This window comes from Falco biarmicus, chromosome Z, assembly GCF_023638135.1.
Source record: "Falco biarmicus isolate bFalBia1 chromosome Z, bFalBia1.pri, whole genome shotgun sequence".
Classification (NCBI taxonomy): Eukaryota; Metazoa; Chordata; class Aves; order Falconiformes; family Falconidae; genus Falco; species Falco biarmicus.
This window is the reverse complement of record NC_079311.1, coordinates 101,252-126,714: the sequence shown is the minus strand read 5'-3', so window position 1 is coordinate 126,714 and position 25,463 is coordinate 101,252. Positions and strand designations below refer to the sequence as shown.

General features: G+C 56.3%; 2 protein-coding genes across 2 annotated transcripts; both read left to right on the top strand.

The window, feature by feature from the left end:
• Nucleotides 1-4,052: 4,052 nt before the first annotated feature.
• LOC130142671 (acrosin-like) lies at nucleotides 4,053-13,545 on the top strand. Its single transcript, XM_056324980.1, has 9 exons — nucleotides 4,053-4,213; nucleotides 4,554-4,675; nucleotides 5,110-5,255; nucleotides 5,715-5,885; nucleotides 7,699-7,763; nucleotides 11,491-11,691; nucleotides 12,031-12,314; nucleotides 12,593-12,732; nucleotides 13,192-13,545. Exons 1-9 carry the CDS (start codon nucleotides 4,053-4,055, stop codon nucleotides 13,543-13,545), a joined length of 1,644 nt encoding a protein of 547 aa, XP_056180955.1.
• Nucleotides 13,546-18,459: 4,914 nt separating this feature from the next.
• Nucleotides 18,460-21,026, top strand: LOC130142670 (acrosin-like). The gene is made up of 5 exons (XM_056324979.1): nucleotides 18,460-18,665; nucleotides 18,979-19,179; nucleotides 19,519-19,784; nucleotides 20,075-20,220; nucleotides 20,679-21,026. The coding sequence occupies exons 1-5, from the start codon at nucleotides 18,577-18,579 to the stop codon at nucleotides 21,024-21,026; spliced, it is 1,050 nt and encodes a 349-aa protein (XP_056180954.1). The 5' UTR covers nucleotides 18,460-18,576.
• Nucleotides 21,027-25,463: the final 4,437 nt, after the last annotated feature.

Sequence of the window (25,463 nt, the reverse complement as noted above, 5' to 3'; positions counted from 1 at the left end):
GAAGTTGGACCTGCACACGTGGGCTTGCACATGTGCATGAGCACTGCAGGGCAACAGCCTTCTGTCTCTTCCCCGTCCTCTACCGCAGGGCGAGCGCAGATGTTCTGCCAAGGGAGCACCAGCCTGCACAGGCCCCGCTGCTGTCGCTGTCATGCAGCGCCTCTTCTACCCCGGGCTCCCTCTACTGTGTCCCACACCACTGGCCTGGTGTGATGGCAGAGCCAGTGGCACTACCCTGTTGACGCAGAAGGCTCGGACACAACTGATACGACCAATGTGATCAAGTTGGTGCCACTTTATTAAGGGATACACAGCAATTCATACTCTACAGATGCTCTTAACAGACTCACAGCCATTTATACCCCCAGCTAAAAATACACACTCTACGCAGGCTTTGGTATGGAAAAGGCGATCGGTTAAAACGACTCGTTCACACGCTTCCACCTCCCCTAGGATTGGTCCCAGTGTGGTGCCCACACGCTGCTCCCCCCTTGTGCAGGCATCCGGTTTTTCCTCACCTTTCTGTCCAGCTCTCTTATCTCTCTGGCGAGTACACAGTCTCTTTGTCTCTCTTGGCCTTGCATATGTCCTTCACAACACCTGCAGCTTGTTACAGCTGCGGCCTGCTCGGCCTGCTATTCCAACAAAGTTACGTGGTCTGCACTGCTCATAATATGTCCGTTGTCTTCCAGCCACTCCACAAATCCCCCTTTTTGTTTTTGAGCGATCCAGACCCCTTTTATCAATCTGTTCATCATTCTCATAAAGCAATTCCACACGCAGCCCATTATCACCAAAGAGATTACAATGGCAAATAACATCGTTAACCCGCGCAGAAACAAGTCTTTTAACCCTCCAGTAATTCCTAAACCCTGTAGCCAGTCCGTTAACCCGTTCTCAGCCTTGATGGCCTGTACGTTTTTTCTCAACTCTGCAAGCTGCTTATGAATAGAGTTTGAGCGATCAGTCAAATTCATACAACACGTTCCTTAGCGCTCTTCACTCTAGGCTACTCTCTACTGTTCATGCTGTTTCCTTATCTTCTAGAGGTGAGATCACATTCCTCCTTTGTTTCTGTTGCATCCTAGTTTCTTCTCATACTCCCTCAAAGTTATGAACTCTTTGCTGCAGGATCTCAGCTGCACATCGCCAAAGCAAGGCCACAACCTCACATTATCCCACTGTCTCTGTTCCGTACGATTCTACAATTACCGGGGCCCCCCTCCCCCTCCCCCTCCCCCTCCCCCCCCCCTTTTTTTTTTTTTTGAACAGCTAGTACCGGGTTTTCCATGTTCTGCAGGGCCCTTGCAAACATGACGGCAACCAAGGCAATAGCAAACAAACGATACTGCCAATTGAGTGAATGGATGCCAAAAAGGCTGACATTTTCTCAGGTTTTGATAACATGTTGCTGCAATGGGGCGCCTAAAATCCGCGCAGCATGTACCATCAAAATCCTCACAGCCATGTCCTTGAGCCAACAACAAAAAGCCAATACTTGCTCTGTTTTGTATGTAATAGCGGCCAATTTGACTCACGTTCTTAACTGCCTAACAAACAAGGTGATTTAACTCTTGAATGCTTTCCCTGCTGTTACTCCGGAGAAGAGAAGAACCACTGCAATACGTTCCCGTCAGTTCCATAAATCAACTACATCATTACCTGCTTCATCCAAAGCTATATTGCGTTTAAGCGCATTATGCTTATCAACATGTTCACGTGTTGATTTATGTGGGTGTCGTGGTCCCATCGTAGCCTCCTACTACGTTAGCATCTACATAAAGACAACTATCGACATTCAAAGCGCAAACAATATCAGCTTCTTTTGCATTAACATCATACAGAGGTAATCCCTTGTCCCCGATATCAAGGCTTTCAGTAAGATTCTTCATTCCCCACATACATTCACTTGTTTGCAAGTCAGGAAGGGCACACCAAGCCAGGATGTGTTCAGTTGCTGTGCTAAGGAGACCCACACATCAGTTGTTGGGTTGACTGGCGGCAGCAGCGCTCCCACGGTCCGGCACGCTAAGCTCAGGCCGCACACAGCGAGCAGGTATCCCATCGCAGACCTTCATCTGTAGAAACACAAGCATCACCTCTCCCCCAAGTTAACAATCCATGCGGTCCTGACCAATGCCTGGTATGAGGGTCTTTCCCGCGTACTAAGACACCTTGGTGCTTTTGCTGCTTGTCACCAGTTGACACAAAATATCGTACAATGGGAGGCACCGCACGGTCGACAGAGATTTTCAAAAAGTTCAAAATATAGCATGCTTTCTCGGAACGTGCCTCTGGGTCATTCCCCTCATTCCCCTTTTCTGTTTTTCAAGCAGGCGTTTAAGAGTATCATTCATGCATTCAACGATGGCTTGGCCCGCAGGGGAATGGGGAATACCAAATTGCTGGGGATCCCCCACCGGCATTGTAATGAGTTACATCTGTTGTAACACCAGCGTTGGAAAGCTTGAAGGCCTCTGCCATTAACTCCAAAACGGGGCACGGGGATACCGTTTGGACAGGCTGGACAGGCTGCAACAATGCTGCGTGCAGCAGCCTGAGAGAGACTCTTTTGGCCAAACTGTTGGTACAAGAATCGCCAATTCTGATGATAAAATTGGTGGGCTAACACGACCTGCAGGTGGGCCTCAGGAACAGGCACCGACAGAGCCACAGAACCTGGAGCATCAACTCCAGCATTGCCATCGATTGCAGAACCGCGTAGGGAAGTGTGGCTGTAACATGCATAACATAGAATGGAGAACGGCGTTTCCAAATCCCTTCCCGAACTACAGTCAAAATTGCCAAAAAGCTTAGGATGGGTGATACGGCCATGGACAGCCAGCTCCAACTGGGAAAGGAGGGCTGCCACACAGGCTGAATCAGTAATGAGATTAACAGGGCCTGGGAAATAAAGAAATGCCAAGGCCGCAGCCCGCAACGCCATGACTTGCGATGATCCTTCCTGATGCACAATTTGGGAAGGCCATTGCCCATTTTTTTCCAAGCCACTGCGGCTTTTCCCACTTTTCCAGACCCATCTGTAAATACCGTATCACCTTTGATTGGTGGTCTCCAACTCAGTTGCCGTGGCTGCAAAGTTAGATCTACAGTCATTGCCCAAAGTGGATGAGGTGGATGATGGTACTGAACTTGCCCTTGAAAATTGCCAAGAGCCACTTGAAGGGCAGTAGAGTCTGACAGCGCCCATTCAGCGCAAAATTGTTGTACAGGGGGCTATCACAACATGTGGAACACCTCCAGTCCACTCTAAATATCTTTTGGGGATTTTTACGATCAATTCAGTAACAAGTTCGTACCATCAAACCAGCAGATTTCATAGACTGCAAAGGCAAAGTGATCCCAGCTTCTGCCTCCACTCCTGCTTGGAACCCCTCCTATTGCCTCCCCTCCCTACCCTCACCCCCCCGCCCCACCCCCCCTGCCCCACCCCCCCCCCCCCCCCGACACCACCACGCCCAGCACCCGGAACCAGGCACTCTGTGACATCAGTCCCACGTCCAAGGGAACCCCGGGCAACGGGAATCCTGCGGGCAGTCCGTCGGCAGCCGTACTGGTGGCGACAAGCCCTCGTCCTTGCAGCTGCCACATGTCGCTGGCAGCGATGGATTTTCTGCGTCTCCTCGTTGTCCTGCTGGCCGTGTGCTGTCCTGTGCACGGCACATGGGACAGCTGTGGGTAAGTGGCCCGAGGCTCTGGGAGGGAGTTGGGCAAGCCTTGTGGGCTTCACTGGAGGGGGCCTGCTTGTCCCCCGTGGCCACCCCCCAGGTTCCTGAAAGCCATGTGGGAGGCTCAGTGCCTTGACAGCAGCCAGGCCGCCGGCACAACTGGTCTGCGGGCTGAAGCAGAAAGCGGGGCGAGGGGAGCGGGTTTTGGCCCCACGGGTTTCCTCGGCCCGTCTGGCCATGCCTTGTGGGGAGGGAAGACGGCTGGCCTTCAGCCGCAACGGCGCAAGCCACCCAGCAGCACAGTAAGGAGTTTCTGGTTACAGAGGGAGCTGCGGGCTTCGTCCCATGGCTTTGCACTACGGCATGTCGCGCGTCGTGGGTGGCACAGATGCCCTGCCGGGGGCCTGGCCCTGGATCGTCAGCATCCAGGCTCTCGTGGAAGGAGGCACGGCGCACATCTGCGGGGGCTCCCTCATCAGCCCACAGTGGGTCCTCACAGCAGCCCACTGCTTCATCGAGGTCAGGTAAGGAGGACCAGGGCTCGGGGCTAGCCCCACAACACTAGCAGGTGCCCTGAGCACAGCGGCACGTGCTACTGCCGTCCCCTTGCCCTGCAGGACGCCCAGTGCCTGGGCACTCCGGAGCCCCGCTGAGAGGCTGCTCAGGAGAAGGCTGGGCTCGTGCCACTGCTTCCCAGCAGCCTGCCGCTCAACGCTGCTTGAGCCCAAGGCACGCAGAGGGCAGTCGCAGCCTCCCTAGCGCTGCTTGCCTCTCTCCCTCGTCGAGCAGAAGGCAGGGCAAGTGCCGGGCTGCTGCAGCACGTGGCTGCGCTCCCTCTGAGCCCTCTCTCCATCTGCCTTCCAGGGACATCACCGTCTTGCGCGTGGTGCTCGGTGCCACCCAGCTGACTCAGCTGGGCCCTGAGGCTCAGGTGCACGCCGTCAGGCGGCTGCTGGTTCACCAGCACTACTGGAACGTCACGCAGAGCAACGACATTGCCTTGCTGGAGCTGGACCAGCCTGTCCAGTGCAACAGCTACGTACAGCTTGCCTGTGTGCCCGACGCCTCGCTGAGAGTCTCAGAGCTGACAGCCTGCTACGTCAGTGGCTGGGGTGCCAGGAAAGCAAGAGGTGAGTGGCCCAAACGCAGTGGCGGTGCCAGTGCAAGCTTGGCCAGCTTGGGGAAGGAGGATGCGCTTCCTGACGGCAGAGGCGAAAGCCAGTGTCAGGCTGTGGGGGCATATGCCTCTCTCTTCCAGAGAGGGGCCGGAGCCATTGACCCAGAGCAAGGCAGAAAGGCAAGAGCGGTCCAGCGCCTGTCGGCATGCAAAGCCGAGCCCCGGGGGAGCGCTTCAGCCAGACGCGGGAGGAGAACTGGCAATCAGCGGCTGGGTGTTCATTCCTTTCTGTGCTCTTCACAGCTGGAGGATCGGCATACGTGCTGCAGGAGGCCCAGGTCCACCTCATTGATGCCAGGGTCTGTAACAGCAGCGGCTGGTACAGGGGGGCCATCCACACCCACAACATGTGTGCTGGCTATCCGCAGGGCGGCATCGACACCTGCCAGGTAGGAGCGTGCTACAAGCCAAGCCCCGGCAGCACAGGCAGCCCCGCCACAACCGCCCAAACGTGCGCCATCACGGCCTTTTGCTGGCCACTCACACTCCCATGGCTGGGTCCCCACCGCTGAGGGCCTTACCCGCCCTTCCCCATGGGCAGGCCCTTGCCCAGGGCCTGCCCGCCTTGTCCCAGAGGCTTGGCATGCTGCCCAGAAGGCCCACGCGGTGCCCTTGGCAGCCCACAGCTCCACCATCCCAGCCGTCTGACACACCTTCACCACCACCGTGAAGAGCGGTGAGAGCGAGCCCTGCCTTACAGGCCCACCGCCCCCTGCCAGGCAAGCTTCTACAGAGCTTGTGCTGGCCACTGAATGCAGCTCTGGCAGGTGCCGTGAGAGAGAAGGAGCCAGCCACCGGGCTGACGGTGGCCACCCAACAACCCCTTCGTCCTCTCTCCTGTGCTGCAGGGGGACAGCGGTGGGCCTCTCGTGTGCCAAGACAAGAGCGCCGACTACTTCTGGCTTGTTGGCGTGACCAGCTGGGGGACGGGCTGTGCGAGAGCAAGGAAGCCCGGAGTCTACACCTCCACCCAGCACTTCTACGACTGGATCCTGGCGCAGATGGGCCTGCGCCCAGCAGTAACCACTACTGCAAGGCCACAGCCAGTCTTCACCTACACCCCTGTTCAGAGGCCAAGGCCAAGGCCAAGGCCAAGGCCAACAGAATCGAGCCGGTTTCCACCCTGCCCGTTTCCAGTCCAGAAGCTGCTGGACTTCTTTACTCGGCTGCAGGAGCTCCTGCAGTACCTAAGGGCGAAATAGCTTGGAGCAGCACCGTGAGCAGCATGCAGGGCAGGCTGCAGCGCACGACGACCGTTTCCTGCTGGGGCAATCCCTGCTGATGAAAGGCAGCCTCAGTGACAAAGGCCTGCTCTGTCCTGCCCGCGCTGCTCACAACGGCAGAACTCAGCAGGCTGCCTTCTTGCAATAAAGTGTTTCCGTTGGCATGGCTAACCATGCGCCAGTGCACTGCAGTCTCCTGTGCGAGGCAAGGACTTCCAGAGCCGGCACCTGCCGAAGGAGGCAGGCTGCCAAGTCGGGCACAAAGGGTCACCGCAAAGGGCTGAAGCTCTGCCTGCTCCGAGAGAAGCATGAGGGAACAGTGGAAGGAAGGCAGGCAGGTCATAGGAGGGCTCAGGGCCTTGGGGGTGGCAGTTGGAAGCAGAGAATGCCTTGGGCTGGCTCCTGCTGGCATCCCTGTGGGCTTCTGTACCAGGCGCAAGCCAGCTTGAAAGTGGCCTCTCAGAGCCAGCTGGGCTTCAGGGGAAATCCACGAGCTGGGGCCTTTGCTCACGCCACGGAGTTCCTGGGCTTCCCCAGGCTGCTCTGCTTTCACAGCTGCACCATGTTTCCAAGCCCAAGCCTACGGCTGCAGTGGCTGCAGGGAGCGCCTTGAGCTTTGAGTGGGAGCAAAGAGGCTGCTGCTGCTGCTGCTCGGCAGTTGCCCCCCTCCCTGGCTGCCTCCTGGCTGTAGTAGCGGCCACGCTAGAGGAGCAACCGGAGGCCTGGGCCATACCAGACCCCTATGGAGGGGTGCCGCGGGGACTCGAGTGGAATGGTCGAGACTAGGGGACCAGGCCCCCCGTCCGGTGGGCTTTTTTTGAGGGCTTGAGGCTCTGCAGAGGGGTCTGGGGTGCAACGAAGGCCTCAGAAGGGGGCCTGAGTGGACTAGAGAGAGCCTAAGGCAGCCTCCGGGTAGCCAGGGGAAAGGGTGCCCAGTGCCAGGTGGCCTCCACAGCCACCAGGGACCTGGGCACAGGCACCGTCACGTGGGGAGGCAGGGAGCGTGGCATGGGCTTGTTGTGCTCATCATCTCCTTGCCCCTTTGCAGTGCCTTGATCTTGCAGCTAGCCCAGGCACTGCTCCCCACCAGCACAGGGACCCTTGCACAGCACTCCAGCTTAAGATCACTGGCACCGGCTGCCCAGAGAGGCCTCTGGAGACATTCCAGCACCACCTGCACAGGATTTTGTGCAACCTGCTCTAGCACAGCCTGCTTTTGCAGGGCGTTGGACTGGATAATCTCCAGAGGTTCCCTCCAACAACGACCATTGTGTGATTCTGGGACTCGCGGCACTTTGGCTGAGGAAGAAGAGGTCAGGACCCTCAGGCCACCCGACACCTGACTGCCTTCCCAGTGCCTGTCCAAGAAACCTGCCAGTCCTCACTAACAGAAGTTGGACCTGCACACGTGGGCTTGCACATGTGCATGAGCACTGCAGGGCAACAGCCTTCTGTCTCTTCCCCGTCCTCTACCGCAGGGCGAGCGCAGATGTTCTGCCAAGGGAGCACCAGCCTGCACAGGCCCCGCTGCTGTCGCTGTCATGCAGCGCCTCTTCTACCCCGGGCTCCCTCTACTGTGTCCCACACCACTGGCCTGGTGTGATGGCAGAGCCAGTGGCACTACCCTGTTGACGCAGAAGGCTCGGACACAACTGATACGACCAATGTGATCAAGTTGGTGCCACTTTATTAAGGGATACACAGCAATTCATACTCTACAGATGCTCTTAACAGACTCACAGCCATTTATACCCCCAGCTAAAAATACACACTCTACGCAGGCTTTGGTATGGAAAAGGTGATCGGTTAAAACGACTCGTTCACACGCTTCCACCTCCCCTAGGATTGGTCCCAGTGTGGTGCCCACACGCTGCTCCCCCCCTTGTGCAGGCATCCGGTTTTTCCTCACCTTTCTGTCCAGCTCTCTTATCTCTCTGGCGAGTACACAGTCTCTTTGTCTCTCTTGGCCTTGCATATGTCCTTCACAACACCTGCAGCTTGTTACAGCTGCGGCCTGCTCGGCCTGCTATTCCAACAAAGTTACGTGGTCTGCACTGCTCATAATATGTCCGTTGTCTTCCAGCCACTCCACAAATCCCCCTTTTTGTTTTTGAGCGATCCAGACCCCTTTTATCAATCTGTTCATCATTCTCATAAAGCAATTCCACACGCAGCCCATTATCACCAAAGAGATTACAATGGCAAATAACATCGTTAACCCGCGCAGAAACAAGTCTTTTAACCCTCCAGTAATTCCTAAACCCTGTAGCCAGTCCGTTAACCCGTTCTCAGCCTTGATGGCCTGTACGTTTTTTCTCAACTCTGCAAGCTGCTTATGAATAGAGTTTGAGCGATCAGTCAAATTCATACAACACGTTCCTTAGCGCTCTTCACTCTAGGCTACTCTCTACTGTTCATGCTGTTTCCTTATCTTCTAGAGGTGAGATCACATTCCTCCTTTGTTTCTGTTGCATCCTAGTTTCTTCTCATACTCCCTCAAAGTTATGAACTCTTTGCTGCAGGATCTCAGCTGCACATCGCCAAAGCAAGGCCACAACCTCACATTATCCCACTGTCTCTGTTCCGTACGATTCTACAATTACCGGGGCCCCCCTCCCCCTCCCCCCTCCCCCCTCCCCCCCCCCCCCTTTTTTTTTTTTTTGAACAGCTAGTACCGGGTTTTCCATGTTCTGCAGGGCCCTTGCAAACATGACGGCAACCAAGGCAATAGCAAACAAACGATACTGCCAATTGAGTGAATGGATGCCAAAAAGGCTGACATTTTCTCAGGTTTTGATAACATGTTGCTGCAATGGGGCGCCTAAAATCCGCGCAGCATGTACCATCAAAATCCTCACAGCCATGTCCTTGAGCCAACAACAAAAAGCCAATACTTGCTCTGTTTTGTATGTAATAGCGGCCAATTTGACTCACGTTCTTAACTGCCTAACAAACAAGGTGATTTAACTCTTGAATGCTTTCCCTGCTGTTACTCCGGAGAAGAGAAGAACCACTGCAATACGTTCCCGTCAGTTCCATAAATCAACTACATCATTACCTGCTTCATCCAAAGCTATATTGCGTTTAAGCGCATTATGCTTATCAACATGTTCACGTGTTGATTTATGTGGGTGTCATGGTCCCATCGTAGCCTCCTACTACGTTAGCATCTACATAAAGACAACTATCGACATTCAAAGCGCAAACAATATCAGCTTCTTTTGCATTAACATCATACAGAGGTAATCCCTTGTCCCCGATATCAAGGCTTTCAGTAAGATTCTTCATTCCCCACATACATTCACTTGTTTGCAAGTCAGGAAGGGCACACCAAGCCAGGATGTGTTCAGTTGCTGTGCTAAGGAGACCCACACATCAGTTGTTGGGTTGACTGGCGGCAGCAGCGCTCCCACGGTCCGGCACGCTAAGCTCAGGCCGCACACAGCGAGCAGGTATCCCATCGCGGACCTTCATCTGTAGAAACACAAGCATCACCTCTCCCCCAAGTTAACAATCCATGCGGTCCTGACCAATGCCTGGTATGAGGGTCTTTCCCGCGTACTAAGACACCTTGGTGCTTTTGCTGCTTGTCACCAGTTGACACAAAATATCGTACAATGGGAGGCACCGCACGGTCGACAGAGATTTTCAAAAAGTTCAAAATATAGCATGCTTTCTCGGAACGTGCCTCTGGGTCATTCCCCTCATTCCCCTTTTCTGTTTTTCAAGCAGGCGTTTAAGAGTATCATTCATGCATTCAACGATGGCTTGGCCCGCAGGGGAATGGGGAATACCAAATTGCTGGGGATCCCCCACCGGCATTGTAATGAGTTACATCTGTTGTAACACCAGCGTTGGAAAGCTTGAAGGCCTCTGCCATTAACTCCAAAACGGGGCACGGGGATACCGTTTGGACAGACTGGACAGGCTGCAACAATGCTGCGTGCAGAAGCCTGAGAGAGACTCTTTTGGCCAAACTGTTGGTACAAGAATCGCCAATTCTGATGATAAAATTGGTGGGCTAACACGACCTGCAGGTGGGCCTCAGGAACAGGCACCGACAGAGCCACAGAACCTGGAGCATCAACTCCAGCATTGCCATCGATTGCAGAACCGCGTAGGGAAGTGTGGCTGTAACATGCATAACATAGAATGGAGAACGGCGTTTCCAAATCCCTTCCCGAACTACAGTCAAAATTGCCAAAAAGCTTAGGATGGGTGATACGGCCATGGACAGCCAGCTCCAACTGGGAAAGGAGGGCTGCCACACAGGCTGAATCAGTAATGAGATTAACAGGGCCTGGGAAATAAAGAAATGCCAAGGCCGCAGCCCGCAACGCCATGACTTGCGATGATCCTTCCTGATGCACAATTTGGGAAGGCCATTGCCCATTTTTTTCCAAGCCACTGCGGCTTTTCCCACTTTTCCAGACCCATCTGTAAATACCGTATCACCTTTGATTGGTGGTCTCCAACTCAGTTGCCGTGGCTGCAAAGTTAGATCTACAGTCATTGCCCAAAGTGGATGAGGTGGATGATGGTACTGAACTTGCCCTTGAAAATTGCCAAGAGCCACTTGAAGGGCAGTAGAGTCTGACAGCGCCCATTCAGCGCAAAATTGTTGTACGCTATCACAACATGTGGAACACCTCCAGTCCACTCTAAATATCTTTTGGGGATTTTTACGATCAATTCAGTAACAAGTTTGTACCATCAAACCAGCAGATTTCATAGACTGCAAAGGCAAAGTGATCCCAGCTTCTGCCTCCACTCCTGCTTGGAACCCCTCCTATTGCCTCCCCTCCCTACCCTCACCCCCCCGCCCCACCCCCCCTGCCCCACCCCCCCCCCCCCCGACACCACCACGCCCAGCACCCGGAACCAGGCACTCTGTGACATCAGTCCCACGTCCAAGGGAACCCCGGGCAACGGGAATCCTGCGGGCAGTCCGTCGGCAGCCGTACTGGTGGCGACAAGCCCTCGTCCTTGCAGCTGCCACATGTCGCTGGCAGCGATGGATTTTCTGCGTCTCCTCGTTGTCCTGCTGGCCGTGTGCTGTCCTGTGCACGGCACATGGGACAGCTGTGGGTAAGTGGCCCGAGGCTCTGGGAGGGAGTTGGGCAAGCCTTGTGGGCTTCACTGGAGGGGGCCTGCTTGTCCCCCGTGGCCACCCCCCAGGTTCCTGAAAGCCATGTGGGAGGCTCAGTGCCTTGACAGCAGCCAGGCCGCCGGCACAACTGGTCTGCGGGCTGAAGCAGAAAGCGGGGCGAGGGGAGCGGGTTTTGGCCCCACGGGTTTCCTCGGCCCGTCTGGCCATGCCTTGTGGGGAGGGAAGACGGCTGGCCTTCAGCCGCAACGGCGCAAGCCACCCAGCAGCACAGTAAGGAGTTTCTGGTTACAGAGGGAGCTGCGGGCTTCGTCCCATGGCTTTGCACTACGGCATGTCGCGCGTCGTGGGTGGCACAGATGCCCTGCCGGGGGCCTGGCCCTGGATCGTCAGCATCCAGGCTCTCGTGGAAGGAGGCACGGCGCACATCTGCGGGGGCTCCCTCATCAGCCCACAGTGGGTCCTCACAGCAGCCCACTGCTTCATCGAGGTCAGGTAAGGAGGACCAGGGCTCGGGGCTAGCCCCACAACACTAGCAGGTGCCCTGAGCACAGCGGCACGTGCTACTGCCGTCCCCTTGCCCTGCAGGACGCCCAGTGCCTGGGCACTCCAGAGCCCCGCTGAGAGGCTGCTCAGGAGAAGGCTGGGCTCGTGCCACTGCTTCCCAGCAGCCTGCCGCTCAACGCTGCTTGAGCCCAAGGCACGCGAGGGCAGTCGCAGCCTCCCTAGCGCTGCTTGCCTCTCTCCCTCGTCGAGCAGAAGGCAGGGCAAGTGCCGGGCTGCTGCAGCACGTGGCTGCGCTCCCTCTGAGCCCTCTCTCCATCTGCCTTCCAGGGACATCACCGTCTTGCGCGTGGTGCTCGGTGCCACCCAGCTGACTCAGCTGGGCCCTGAGGCTCAGGTGCGCGCCGTCAGGCGGCTGCTGGTTCACCAGCACTACTGGAACGTCACGCAGAGGAACGACATTGCCTTGCTGGAGCTGGACCAGCCTGTCCAGTGCAACAGCTACGTACAGCTTGCCTGTGTGCCCGACGCCTCGCTGAGAGTCTCAGAGCTGACAGCCTGCTACGTCAGTGGCTGGGGTGCCAGGAAAGCAAGAGGTGAGTGGCCCAAACGCAGTGGCGGTGCCAGTGCAAGCTTGGCCAGCTTGGGGAAGGAGGACGCGCTTCCTGACGGCAGAGGCGAAAGCCAGTGTCAGGCTGTGGGGGCATATGCCTCTCTCTTCCAGAGAGGGGCCGGAGCCATTGACCCAGAGCAAGGCAGAAAGGCAAGAGCGGTCCAGCGCCTGTCGGCATGCAAAGCCGAGCCCCGGGGGAGCGCTTCAGCCAGACGCGGGAGGAGAACTGGCAATCAGCGGCTGGGTGTTCATTCCTTTCTGTGCTCTTCACAGCTGGAGGATCGGCATACGTGCTGCAGGAGGCCCAGGTCCACCTCATTGATGCCAGGGTCTGTAACAGCAGCGGCTGGTACAGGGGGGCCATCCACACCCACAACATGTGTGCTGGCTATCCGCAGGGCGGCATCGACACCTGCCAGGTAGGAGCGTGCTACAAGCCAAGCCCCGGCAGCACAGGCAGCCCCGCCACAACCGCCCAAACGTGCGCCATCACGGCCTTTTGCTGGCCACTCACACTCCCATGGCTGGGTCCCCACCGCTGAGGGCCTTACCCGCCCTTCCCCATGGGCAGGCCCTTGCCCAGGGCCTGCCCGCCTTGTCCCAGAGGCTTGGCATGCTGCCCAGAAGGCCCACGCGGTGCCCTTGGCAGCCCACAGCTCCACCATCCCAGCCGTCTGACACACCTTCACCACCACCGTGAAGAGCGGTGAGAGCGAGCCCTGCCTTACAGGCCCACCGCCCCCTGCCAGGCAAGCTTCTACAGAGCTTGTGCTGGCCACTGAATGCAGCTCTGGCAGGTGCCGTGAGAGAGAAGGAGCCAGCCACCGGGCTGACGGTGGCCACCCAACAACCCCTTCGTCCTCTCTCCTGTGCTGCAGGGGGACAGCGGTGGGCCTCTCGTGTGCCAAGACAAGAGCGCCGACTACTTCTGGCTTGTTGGCGTGACCAGCTGGGGGACGGGCTGTGCGAGAGCAAGGAAGCCCGGAGTCTACACCTCCACCCAGCACTTCTACGACTGGATCCTGGCGCAGATGGGCCTGCGCCCAGCAGTAACCACTACTGCAAGGCCACAGCCAGTCTTCACCTACACCCCTGTTCAGAGGCCAAGGCCAAGGCCAAGGCCAAGGCCAACAGAATCGAGCCGGTTTCCACCCTGCCCGTTTCCAGTCCAGAAGCTGCTGGACTTCTTTACTCGGCTGCAGGAGCTCCTGCAGTACCTAAGGGCGAAATAGCTTGGAGCAGCACCGTGAGCAGCATGCAGGGCAGGCTGCAGCGCACGACGACCGTTTCCTGCTGGGGCAATCCCTGCTGATGAAAGGCAGCCTCAGTGACAAAGGCCTGCTCTGTCCTGCCCGCGCTGCTCACAACGGCAGAACTCAGCAGGCTGCCTTCTTGCAATAAAGTGTTTCCGTTGGCATGGCTAACCATGCGCCAGTGCACTGCAGTCTCCTGTGCGAGGCAAGGACTTCCAGAGCCGGCACCTGCCGAAGGAGGCAGGCTGCCAAGTCGGGCACAAAGGGTCACCGCAAAGGGCTGAAGCTCTGCCTGCTCCGAGAGAAGCATGAGGGAACAGTGGAAGGAAGGCAGGCAGGTCATAGGAGGGCTCAGGGCCTTGGGGGTGGCAGTTGGAAGCAGAGAATGCCTTGGGCTGGCTCCTGCTGGCATCCCTGTGGGCTTCTGTACCAGGCGCAAGCCAGCTTGAAAGTGGCCTCTCAGAGCCAGCTGGGCTTCAGGGGAAATCCACGAGCTGGGGCCTTTGCTCACGCCACGGAGTTCCTGGGCTTCCCCAGGCTGCTCTGCTTTCACAGCTGCACCATGTTTCCAAGCCCAAGCCTACGGCTGCAGTGGCTGCAGGGAGCGCCTTGAGCTTTGAGTGGGAGCAAAGAGGCTGCTGCTGCTGCTGCTCGGCAGTTGCCCCCCTCCCTGGCTGCCTCCTGGCTGTAGTAGCGGCCACGCTAGAGGAGCAACCGGAGGCCTGGGCCATACCAGACCCCTATGGAGGGGTGCCGCGGGGAGTCGAGTGGAATGGTCGAGACTAGGGGACCAGGCCCCCCGTCCGGTGGGCTTTTTTTGAGGGCTTGAGGCTCTGCAGAGGGGTCTGGGGTGCAACGAAGGCCTCAGAAGGGGGCCTGAGTGGACTAGAGAGAGCCTAAGGCAGCCTCCGGGTAGCCAGGGGAAAGGGTGCCCAGTGCCAGGTGGCCTCCACAGCCACCAGGGACCTGGGCACAGGCACCGTCACGTGGGGAGGCAGGGAGCGTGGCATGGGCTTGTTGTGCTCATCATCTCCTTGCCCCTTTGCAGTGCCTTGATCTTGCAGCTAGCCCAGGCACTGCTCCCCACCAGCACAGGGACCCTTGCACAGCACTCCAGCTTAAGATCACTGGCACCGGCTGCCCAGAGAGGCCTCTGGAGACATTCCAGCACCACCTGCACAGGATTTTGTGCAACCTGCTCTAGCACAGCCTGCTTTTGCAGGGCGTTGGACTGGATAATCTCCAGAGGTTCCCTCCAACAACGACCATTGTGTGATTCTGGGACTCGCGGCACTTTGGCTGAGGAAGAAGAGGTCAGGACCCTCAGGCCACCCGACACCTGACTGCCTTCCCAGTGCCTGTCCAAGAAACCTGCCAGTCCTCACTAACAGAAGTTGGACCTGCACACGTGGGCTTGCACATGTGCATGAGCACTGCAGGGCAACAGCCTTCTCTCTCTTCCCCGTCCTCTACCGCAGGGCGAGCGCAGATGTTCTGCCAAGGGAGCACCAGCCTGCACAGGCCCCGCTGCTGTCGCTGTCATGCGGCGCCTCTTCTACCCCGGGCTCCCTCTACTGTGTCCCACACCACTGGCCTGGTGTGATGGCAGAGCCAGTGGCACTACCCTGTTGACGCAGAAGGCTCGGACACAACTGATACGACCAATGTGATCAAGTTGGTGCCACTTTATTAAGGGATACACAGCAATTCATACTCTACAGATGCTCTTAACAGACTCACAGCCATTTATACCCCCAGCTAAAAATACACACTCTACGCAGGCTTTGGTATGGAAAAGGCGATCGGTTAAAACGACTCGTTCACACGCTTCCACCTCCCCTAGGATTGGTCCCAGTGTGGTGCCCACACGCTGCTCCCCCCTTGTGCAGGCATCCGGTTTTTCCTCACCTTTCTGTCCAGCTCTCTTATCTCTCTGGCGAGTACACAGTCTCTTTGTCTCTCTTGGCCTTGCATATGTCCTTCACAACACCTGCAGCTTGTTACAGCTGCGGCCTGCTCGGCCTGCTATTCCAACAAAGTTACGTGGTCTGCACTGCTCATAATATGTCCGTTGTCTTCCAGCCACTCCACAAATCCCCCTTTTTGTTTTTGAGCGATCCAGACCCCTTTTATCAATCTGTTCATCATTCTCATAAAGCAATTCCACACGCAGCCCATTATCACCAAAGAGATTACAATGGCAAATAACATCCTTAACCCGCGCAGAAACAAGTCTTTTAACCCTCCAGTAATTCCTAAACCCTGTAGCCAGTCCGTTAACCCGTTCTCAGCCTTGATGGCCTGTACGTTTTTTCTCAACTCTGCAAGCTGCTTATGAATAGAGTTTGAGCGATCAGTCAAATTCATACAACACGTTCCTTAGCGCTCTTCACTCTAGGCTACTCTCTACTGTTCATGCTGTTTCCTTATCTTCTAGAGGTGAGATCACATTCCTCCTTTGTTTCTGTTGCATCCTAGTTTCTTCTCATACTCCCTCAAAGTTATGAACTCTTTGCTGCAGGATCTCAGCTGCACATGGCCAAAGCAAGGCCACAACCTCACATTATCCCACTGTCTCTGTTCCGTACGATTCTACAATTACCGGGGCCCCCCTCCCCCTCCCCCTCCCCCTCCCCCCCCCCCCCCCCCCCCTTTTTTTTTTTTTTGAACAGCTAGTACCGGGTTTTCCATGTTCTGCAGGGCCCTTGCAAACATGACGGCAACCAAGGCAATAGCAAACAAACGATACTGCCAATTGAGTGAATGGATGCCAAAAAGGCTGACATTTTCTCAGGTTTTGATAACATGTTGCTGCAATGGGGCGCCTAAAATCCGCGCAGCATGTACCATCAAAATCCTCACAGCCATGTCCTTGAGCCAACAACAAAAAGCCAATACTTGCTCTGTTTTGTATGTAATAGCGGCCAATTTGACTCACGTTCTTAACTGCCTAACAAACAAGGTGATTTAACTCTTGAATGCTTTCCCTGCTGTTACTCCGGAGAAGAGAAGAACCACTGCAATACGTTCCCGTCAGTTCCATAAATCAACTACATCATTACCTGCTTCATCCAAAGCTATATTGCGTTTAAGCGCATTATGCTTATCAACATGTTCACGTGTTGATTTATGTGGGTGTCGTGGTCCCATCGTAGCCTCCTACTACGTTAGCATCTACATAAAGACAACTATCGACATTCAAAGCGCAAACAATATCAGCTTCTTTTGCATTAACATCATACAGAGGTAATCCCTTGTCCCCGATATCAAGGCTTTCAGTAAGATTCTTCATTCCCCACATACATTCACTTGTTTGCAAGTCAGGAAGGGCACACCAAGCCAGGATGTGTTCAGTTGCTGTGCTAAGGAGACCCACACATCAGTTGTTGGGTTGACTGGCGGCAGCAGCGCTCCCACGGTCCGGCACGCTAAGCTCAGGCCGCACACAGCGAGCAGGTATCCCATCGCGGACCTTCATCTGTAGAAACACAAGCATCACCTCTCCCCCAAGTTAACAATCCATGCGGTCCTGACCAATGCCTGGTATGAGGGTCTTTCCCGCGTACTAAGACACCTTGGTGCTTTTGCTGCTTGTCACCAGTTGACACAAAATAACGTACAATGGGAGGCACCGCACGGTCGACAGAGATTTTCAAAAAGTTCAAAATATAGCATGCTTTCTCGGAACGTGCCTCTGGGTCATTCCCCTCATTCCCCTTTTCTGTTTTTCAAGCAGGCGTTTAAGAGTATCATTCATGCATTCAATGATGGCTTGGCCCGCAGGGGAATGGGGAATACCAAATTGCTGGGGATCCCCCACCGGCATTGTAATGAGTTACATCTGTTGTAACACCAGCGCTGGAAAGCTTGAAGGCCTCTGCCATTAACTCCAAAACGGGGCACGGGGATACCGTTTGGACAGGCTGGACAGGCTGCAACAATGCTGCGTGCAGCAGCCTGAGAGAGACTCTTTTGGCCAAACTGTTGGTACAAGAATCGCCAATTCTGATGGTAAAATTGGTGGGCTAACACGACCTGCAGGTGGGCCTCAGGAACAGGCACCGACAGAGCCACAGAACCTGGAGCATCAACTCCAGCATTGCCATCGATTGCAGAACCGCGTAGGGAAGTGTGGCCGTAACATGCATAACATAGAATGGAGAACGGCGTTTCCAAATCCCTTCCCGAACTACAGTCAAAATTGCTAAAAAGCTTAGGATGGGTGATACGGCCATGGACAGCCAGCTCCAACTGGGAAAGGAGGGCTGCCACACAGGCTGAATCAGTAATGAGATTAACAGGGCCTGGGAAATAAAGAAATGCCAAGGCCGCAGCCCGCAACGCCATGACTTGCGATGATCCTTCCTGATGCACAATTTGGGAAGGCCATTGCCCATTTTTTTCCAAGCCACTGCGGCTTTTCCCACTTTTCCAGACCCATCTGTAAATACCGTATCACCTTTGATTGGTGGTCTCCAACTCAGTTGCCGTGGCTGCAAAGTTAGATCTACAGTCATTGCCCAAAGTGGATGAGGTGGATGATGGTACTGAACTTGCCCTTGAAAATTGCCAAGAGCCACTTGAAGGGCAGTAGAGTCTGACAGTGCCCATTCAGCGCAAAATTGTTGTACAGGGGCTATCACAACATGTGGAACACCTCCAGTCCACTCTAAATATCTTTTGGGGATTTTTACGATCAATTCAGTAACAAGTTCGTACCATCAAACCAGCAGATTTCATAGACTGCAAAGGCAAAGTGATCCCAGCTTCTGCCTCCACTCCTGCTTGGAACCCCTCCTATTGCCTCCCCTCCCTACCCTCACCCCCCCGCCCCACCCCCCCTGCCCCACCCCCACCCCCCCCCCCGACACCACCACGCCCAGCACCCGGAACCAGGCACTCTGTGACATCAGTCCCACGTCCAAGGGAACCCCGGGCAACGGGAATCCTGCGGGCAGTCCGTCGGCAGCCGTACTGGTGGCGACAAGCCCTCGTCCTTGCAGCTGCCACATGTCGCTGGCAGCGATGGATTTTCTGCGTCTCCTCGTTGTCCTGCTGGCCGTGTGCTGTCCTGTGCACGGCACATGGGACAGCTGTGGGTAAGTGGCCCGAGGCTCTGGGAGGGAGTTGGGCAAGCCTTGTGGGCTTCACTGGAGGGGGCCTGCTTGTCCCCCGTGGCCACCCCCCAGGTTCCTGAAAGCCATGTGGGAGGCTCAGTGCCTTGACAGCAGCCAGGCCGCCGGCACAACTGGTCTGCGGGCTGAAGCAGAAAGCGGGGCGAGGGGAGCGGGTTTTGGCCCCACGGGTTTCCTCGGCCCGTCTGGCCATGCCTTGTGGGGAGGGAAGACGGCTGGCCTTCAGCCGCAACGGCGCAAGCCACCCAGCAGCACAGTAAGGAGTTTCTGGTTACAGAGGGAGCTGCGGGCTTCGTCCCATGGCTTTGCACTACGGCATGTCGCGCGTCGTGGGTGGCACAGATGCCCTGCCGGGGGCCTGGCCCTGGATCGTCAGCATCCAGGCTCTCGTGGAAGGAGGCACGGCGCACATCTGCGGGGGCTCCCTCATCAGCCCACAGTGGGTCCTCACAGCAGCCCACTGCTTCATCGAGGTCAGGTAAGGAGGACCAGGGCTCGGGGCTAGCCCCACAACACTAGCAGGTGCCCTGAGCGCAGCGGCACGTGCTACTGCCGTCCCCTTGCCCTGCAGGACGCCCAGTGCCTGGGCACTCCGGAGCCCCGCCGAGAGGCTGCTCAGGAGAAGGCTGGGCTCGTGCCACTGCTTCCCAGCAGCCTCCCGCTCAACGCTGCTTGAGCCCAAGGCACGCGAGGGCAGTCGCAGCCTCCCTAGCGCTGCTTGCCTCTCTCCCTCGTCGAGCAGAAGGCAGGGCAAGTGCCGGGCTGCTGCAGCACGTGGCTGCGCTCCCTCTGAGCCCTCTCTCCATCTGCCTTCCAGGGACATCACCATCTTGCGCGTGGTGCTCGGTGCCACCCAGCTGACTCAGCTGGGCCCTGAGGCTCAGGTGCGCGCCGTCAGGCGGCTGCTGGTTCACCAGCACTACTGGAACGTCACGCAGAGGAACGACATTGCCTTGCTGGAGCTGGACCAGCCTGTCCAGTGCAACAGCTACGTACAGCTTGCCTGTGTGCCCGACGCCTCGCTGAGAGTCTCAGAGCTGACAGCCTGCTACGTCAGTGGCTGGGGTGCCAGGAAAGCAAGAGGTGAGTGGCCCAAACGCAGTGGCGGTGCCAGTGCAAGCTTGGCCAGCTTGGGGAAGGAGGATGCGCTTCCTGACGGCAGAGGCGAAAGCCAGTGTCAGGCTGTGGGGGCATATGCCTCTCTCTTCCAGAGAGGGGCCGGAGCCATTGACCCAGAGCAAGGCAGAAAGGCAAGAGCGGTCCAGCGCCTGTCGGCATGCAAAGCCGAGCCCCGGGGGAGCGCTTCAGCCAGACGCGGGAGGAGAACTGGCAATCAGCGGCTGGGCGTTCATTCCTTTCTGTGCTCTTCACAGCTGGAGGATCGGCATACGTGCTGCAGGAGGCCCAGGTCCACCTCATTGATGCCAGGGTCTGTAACAGCAGCGGCTGGTACAGGGGGGCCATCCACACCCACAACATGTGTGCTGGCTATCCGCAGGGCGGCATCGACACCTGCCAGGTAGGAGCGTGCTACAAGCCAAGCCCCGGCAGCACAGGCAGCCCCGCCACAACCGCCCAAACGTGCGCCATCACGGCCTTTTGCTGGCCACTCACACTCCCATGGCTGGGTCCCCACCGCTGAGGGCCTTACCCGCCCTTCCCCATGGGCAGGCCCTTGCCCAGGGCCTGCCTGCCTTGTCCCAGAGGCTTGGCACGCTGCCCAGAAGGCCCACGCGGTGCCCTTGGCAGCCCACAGCTCCACCATCCCAGCCGTCTGACACACCTTCACCACCACCGTGAAGAGCGGTGAGAGTGAGCCCTGCCTTACAGGCCCACCGCCCCCTGCCAGGCAAGCTTCTACAGAGCTTGGCTGGCCACTGAATGCAGCTCTGGCAGGTGCCGTGAGAGAGAAGGAGCCAGCCACCGGGCTGACGGTGGCCACCCAACAACCCCTTCGTCCTCTCTCCTGTGCTGCAGGGGGACAGCGGTGGGCCTCTCGTGTGCCAAGACAAGAGCGCCGACTACTTCTGGCTTGTTGGCGTGACCAGCTGGGGGACGGGCTGTGCGAGAGCAAGGAAGCCCGGAGTCTACACCTCCACCCAGCACTTCTACGACTGGATCCTGGCGCAGATGGGCCTGCGCCCAGCAGTAACCACTACTGCAAGGCCACAGCCAGTCTTCACCTACACCCCCGTTCAGAGGCCAAGGCCAAGGCCAAGGCCAACAGAATCGAGCCGGTTTCCACCCTGCCCGTTTCCAGTCCAGAAGCTGCTGGACTTCTTTACTCGGCTGCAGGAGCTCCTGCAGTACCTAAGGGCGAAATAGCTTGGAGCAGCACCGTGAGCAGCATGCAGGGCAGGCTGCAGCGCACGACGACCGTTTCCTGCTGGGGCAATCCCTGCTGATGAAAGGCAGCCTCAGTTACAAAGGCCTGCTCTGTCCTGCCCGCGCTGCTCACAACGGCAGAACTCAGCAGGCTGCCTTCTTGCAATAAAGTGTTTCCGTTGGCATGGCTAACCATGCGCCAGTGCACTGCAGTCTCCTGTGCGAGGCAAGGACTTCCAGAGCCGGCACCTGCCGAAGGAGGCAGGCTGCCAAGTCGGGCACAAAGGGTCACCGCAAAGGGCTGAAGCTCTGCCTGCTCCGAGAGAAGCATGAGGGAACAGTGGAAGGAAGGCAGGCAGGTCATAGGAGGGCTCAGGGCCTTGGGGGTGGCAGTTGGAAGCAGAGAATGCCTTGGGCTGGCTCCTGCTGGCATCCCTGTGGGCTTCTGTACCAGGCGCAAGCCAGCTTGAAAGTGGCCTCTCAGGGCCAGCTGGGCTTCAGGGGAAATCCACGAGCTGGGGCCTTTGCTCACGCCACGGAGTTCCTGGGCTTCCCCAGGCTGCTCTGCTTTCACAGCTGCACCATGTTTCCAAGCCCAAGCCTACGGCTGCAGTGGCTGCAGGGAGCGCCTTGAGCTTTGAGTGGGAGCAAAGAGGCTGCTGCTGCTGCTGCTCGGCAGTTGCCCCCCTCCCTGGCTGCCTCCTGGCTGTAGTAGCGGCCACGCTAGAGGAGCAACCGGAGGCCTGGGCCATACCAGGACCCCTATGGAGGGGTGCCGCGGGGACTCGAGTGGAATGGTCGAGACTAGGGGACCAGGCCCCCCGTCCGGTGGGCTTTTTTTGAGGGCTTGAGGCTCTGCAGAGGGGTCTGGGGTGCAACGAAGGCCTCAGAAGGGGGCCTGAGTGGACTAGAGAGAGCCTAAGGCAGCCTCCGGGTAGCCAGGGGAAAGGGTGCCCAGTGCCAGGTGGCCTCCACAGCCACCAGGGACCTGGGCACAGGCACCGTCACGTGGGGAGGCAGGGAGCGTGGCATGGGCTTGTTGTGCTCATCATCTCCTTGCCCCTTTGCAGTGCCTTGATCTTGCAGCTAGCCCAGGCACTGCCCCCCACCAGCACAGGGACCCTTGCACAGCACTCCAGCTTAAGATCACTGGCACCGGCTGCCCAGAGAGGCCTCTGGAGACATTCCAGCACCACCTGCACAGGATTTTGTGCAACCTGCTCTAGCACAGCCTGCTTTTGCAGGGCGTTGGACTGGATAATCTCCAGAGGTTCCCTCCAACAACGACCATTGTGTGATTCTGGGACTCGCGGCACTTTGGCTGAGGAAGAAGAGGTCAGGACCCTCAGGCCACCCGACACCTGACTGCCTTCCCAGCGCCTGTCCAAGAAACCTGCCAGTCCTCACTAACAGAAGTTGGACCTGCACACGTGGGCTTGCACATGTGCATGAGCACTGCAGGGCAACAGCCTTCTCTCTCTTCCCCGTCCTCTACCGCAGGGCGAGCGCAGATGTTCTGCCAAGGGAGCACCAGCCTGCACAGGCCCCGCTGCTGTCGCTGTCATGCAGCGCCTCTTCTACCCCGGGCTCCCTCTACTGTGTCCCACACCACTGGCCTGGTGTGATGGCAGAGCCAGTGGCACTACCCTGTTGACGCAGAAGGCTCGGACACAACTGATACGACCAATGTGATCAAGTTGGTGCCACTTTATTAAGGGATACACAGCAATTCATACTCTACAGATGCTCTTAACAGACTCACAGCCATTTATACCCCCAGCTAAAAATACACACTCTACGCAGGCTTTGGTATGGAAAAGGCGATCGGTTAAAACGACTCGTTCACACGCTTCCACCTCCCCTAGGATTGGTCCCAGTGTGGTGCCCACACGCTGCTCCCCCCTTGTGCAGGCATCCGGTTTTTCCTCACCTTTCTGTCCAGCTCTCTTATCTCTCTGGCGAGTACACAGTCTCTTTGTCTCTCTTGGCCTTGCATATGTCCTTCACAACACCTGCAGCTTGTTACAGCTGCGGCCTGCTCGGCCTGCTATTCCAACAAAGTTACGTGGTCTGCACTGCTCATAATATGTCCGTTGTCTTCCAGCCACTCCACAAATCCCCCTTTTTGTTTTTGAGCGATCCAGACCCCTTTTATCAATCTGTTCATCATTCTCATAAAGCAATTCCACACGCAGCCCATTATCACCAAAGAGATTACAACGGCAAATAACATCGTTAACCCGCGCAGAAACAAGTCTTTTAACCCTCCAGTAATTCCTAAACCCTGTAGCCAGTCCGTTAACCCGTTCTCAGCCTTGATGGCCTGTACGTTTTTTCTCAACTCTGCAAGCTGCTTATGAATAGAGTTTGAGCGATCAGTCAAATTCATACAACACGTTCCTTAGCGCTCTTCACTCTAGGCTACTCTCTACTGTTCATGCTGTTTCCTTATCTTCTAGAGGTGAGATCACATTCCTCCTTTGTTTCTGTTGCATCCTAGTTTCTTCTCATACTCCCTCAAAGTTATGAACTCTTTGCTGCAGGATCTCAGCTGCACATGGCCAAAGCAAGGCCACAACCTCACATTATCCCACTGTCTCTGTTCCGTACGATTCTACAATTACCGGGGGGCCCCCTCCCCCTCCCCCTCCCCCCCCCCCCCCCCTTTTTTTTTTTTTTGAACAGCTAGTACCGGGTTTTCCATGTTCTGCAGGGCCCTTGCAAACATGACGGCAACCAAGGCAATAGCAAACAAACGATACTGCCAATTGAGTGAATGGATGCCAAAAAGGCTGACATTTTCTCAGGTTTTGATAACATGTTGCTGCAATGGGGCGCCTAAAATCCGCGCAGCATGTACCATCAAAATCCTCACAGCCATGTCCTTGAGCCAACAACAAAAAGCCAATACTTGCTCTGTTTTGTATGTAATAGCGGCCAATTTGACTCACGTTCTTAACTGCCTAACAAACAAGGTGATTTAACTCTTGAATGCTTTCCCTGCTGTTACTCCGGAGAAGAGAAGAACCACTGCAATACGTTCCCGTCAGTTCCATAAATCAACTACATCATTACCTGCTTCATCCAAAGCTATATTGCGTTTAAGCGCATTATGCTTATCAACATGTTCACGTGTTGATTTATGTGGGTGTCATGGTCCCATCGTAGCCTCCTACTACGTTAGCATCTACATAAAGACAACTATCGACATTCAAAGCGCAAACAATATCAGCTTCTTTTGCATTAACATCATACAGAGGTAATCCCTTGTCCCCGATATCAAGGCTTTCAGTAAGATTCTTCATTCCCCACATACATTCACTTGTTTGCAAGTCAGGAAGGGCACACCAAGCCAGGATGTGTTCAGTTGCTGTGCTAAGGAGACCCACACATCAGTTGTTGGGTTGACTGGCGGCAGCAGCGCTCCCACGGTCCGGCACGCTAAGCTCAGGCCGCACACAGCGAGCAGGTATCCCATCGCGGACCTTCATCTGTAGAAACACAAGCATCACCTCTCCCCCAAGTTAACAATCCATGCGGTCCTGACCAATGCCTGGTATGAGGGTCTTTCCCGCGTACTAAGACACCTTGGTGCTTTTGCTGCTTGTCACCAGTTGACACAAAATAACGTACAATGGGAGGCACCGCACGGTCGACAGAGATTTTCAAAAAGTTCAAAATATAGCATGCTTTCTCGGAACGTGCCTCTGGGTCATTCCCCTCATTCCCCTTTTCTGTTTTTCAAGCAGGCGTTTAAGAGTATCATTCATGCATTCAACGATGGCTTGGCCCGCAGGGGAATGGGGAATACCAAATTGCTGGGGATCCCCCACCGGCATTGTAATGAGTTACATCTGTTGTAACACCAGCGTTGGAAAGCTTGAAGGCCTCTGCCATTAACTCCAAAACGGGGCACGGGGATACCGTTTGGACAGGCTGGACAGGCTGCAACAATGCTGCGTGCAGCAGCCTGAGAGAGACTCTTTTGGCCAAACTGTTGGTACAAGAATCGCCAATTCTGATGATAAAATTGGTGGGCTAACACGACCTGCAGGTGGGCCTCAGGAACAGGCACCGACAGAGCCACAGAACCTGGAGCATCAACTCCAGCATTGCCATCGATTGCAGAACCGCGTAGGGAAGTGTGGCCGTAACATGCATAACATAGAATGGAGAACGGCGTTTCCAAATCCCTTCCCGAACTACAGTCAAAATTGCCAAAAAGCTTAGGATGGGTGATACGGCCATGGACAGCCAGCTCCAACTGGGAAAGGAGGGCTGCCACACAGGCTGAATCAGTAATGAGATTAACAGGGCCTGGGAAATAAAGAAATGCCAAGGCCGCAGCCCGCAACGCCATGACTTGCGATGATCCTTCCTGATGCACAATTTGGGAAGGCCATTGCCCATTTTTTTCCAAGCCACTGCGGCTTTTCC

Coding starts and splice junctions, on each gene's coding strand:
- LOC130142670 (XM_056324979.1), top strand. CDS start 18,577: ATGTCGCTGGCAGCGATGGATTTTCTGCGTCTCCTCGTTGTCCTGCTG. Junction 19,180..19,518: donor CACTGCTTCATCGAGGTCAG/GTAAGGAGGACC, acceptor TCTGCCTTCCAG/GGACATCACCATCTTGCGCG. Junction 20,221..20,678: donor GCGGCATCGACACCTGCCAG/GTAGGAGCGTGC, acceptor CCTGTGCTGCAG/GGGGACAGCGGTGGGCCTCT.
- LOC130142671 (XM_056324980.1), top strand. CDS start 4,053: ATGTCGCGCGTCGTGGGTGGCACAGATGCCCTGCCGGGGGCCTGGCCC. Junction 4,676..5,109: donor CTACTGGAACGTCACGCAGA/GCAACGACATTG, acceptor TGCTCTTCACAG/CTGGAGGATCGGCATACGTG. Junction 7,764..11,490: donor GATACGACCAATGTGATCAA/GTTGGTGCCACT, acceptor TTCTGGTTACAG/AGGGAGCTGCGGGCTTCGTC.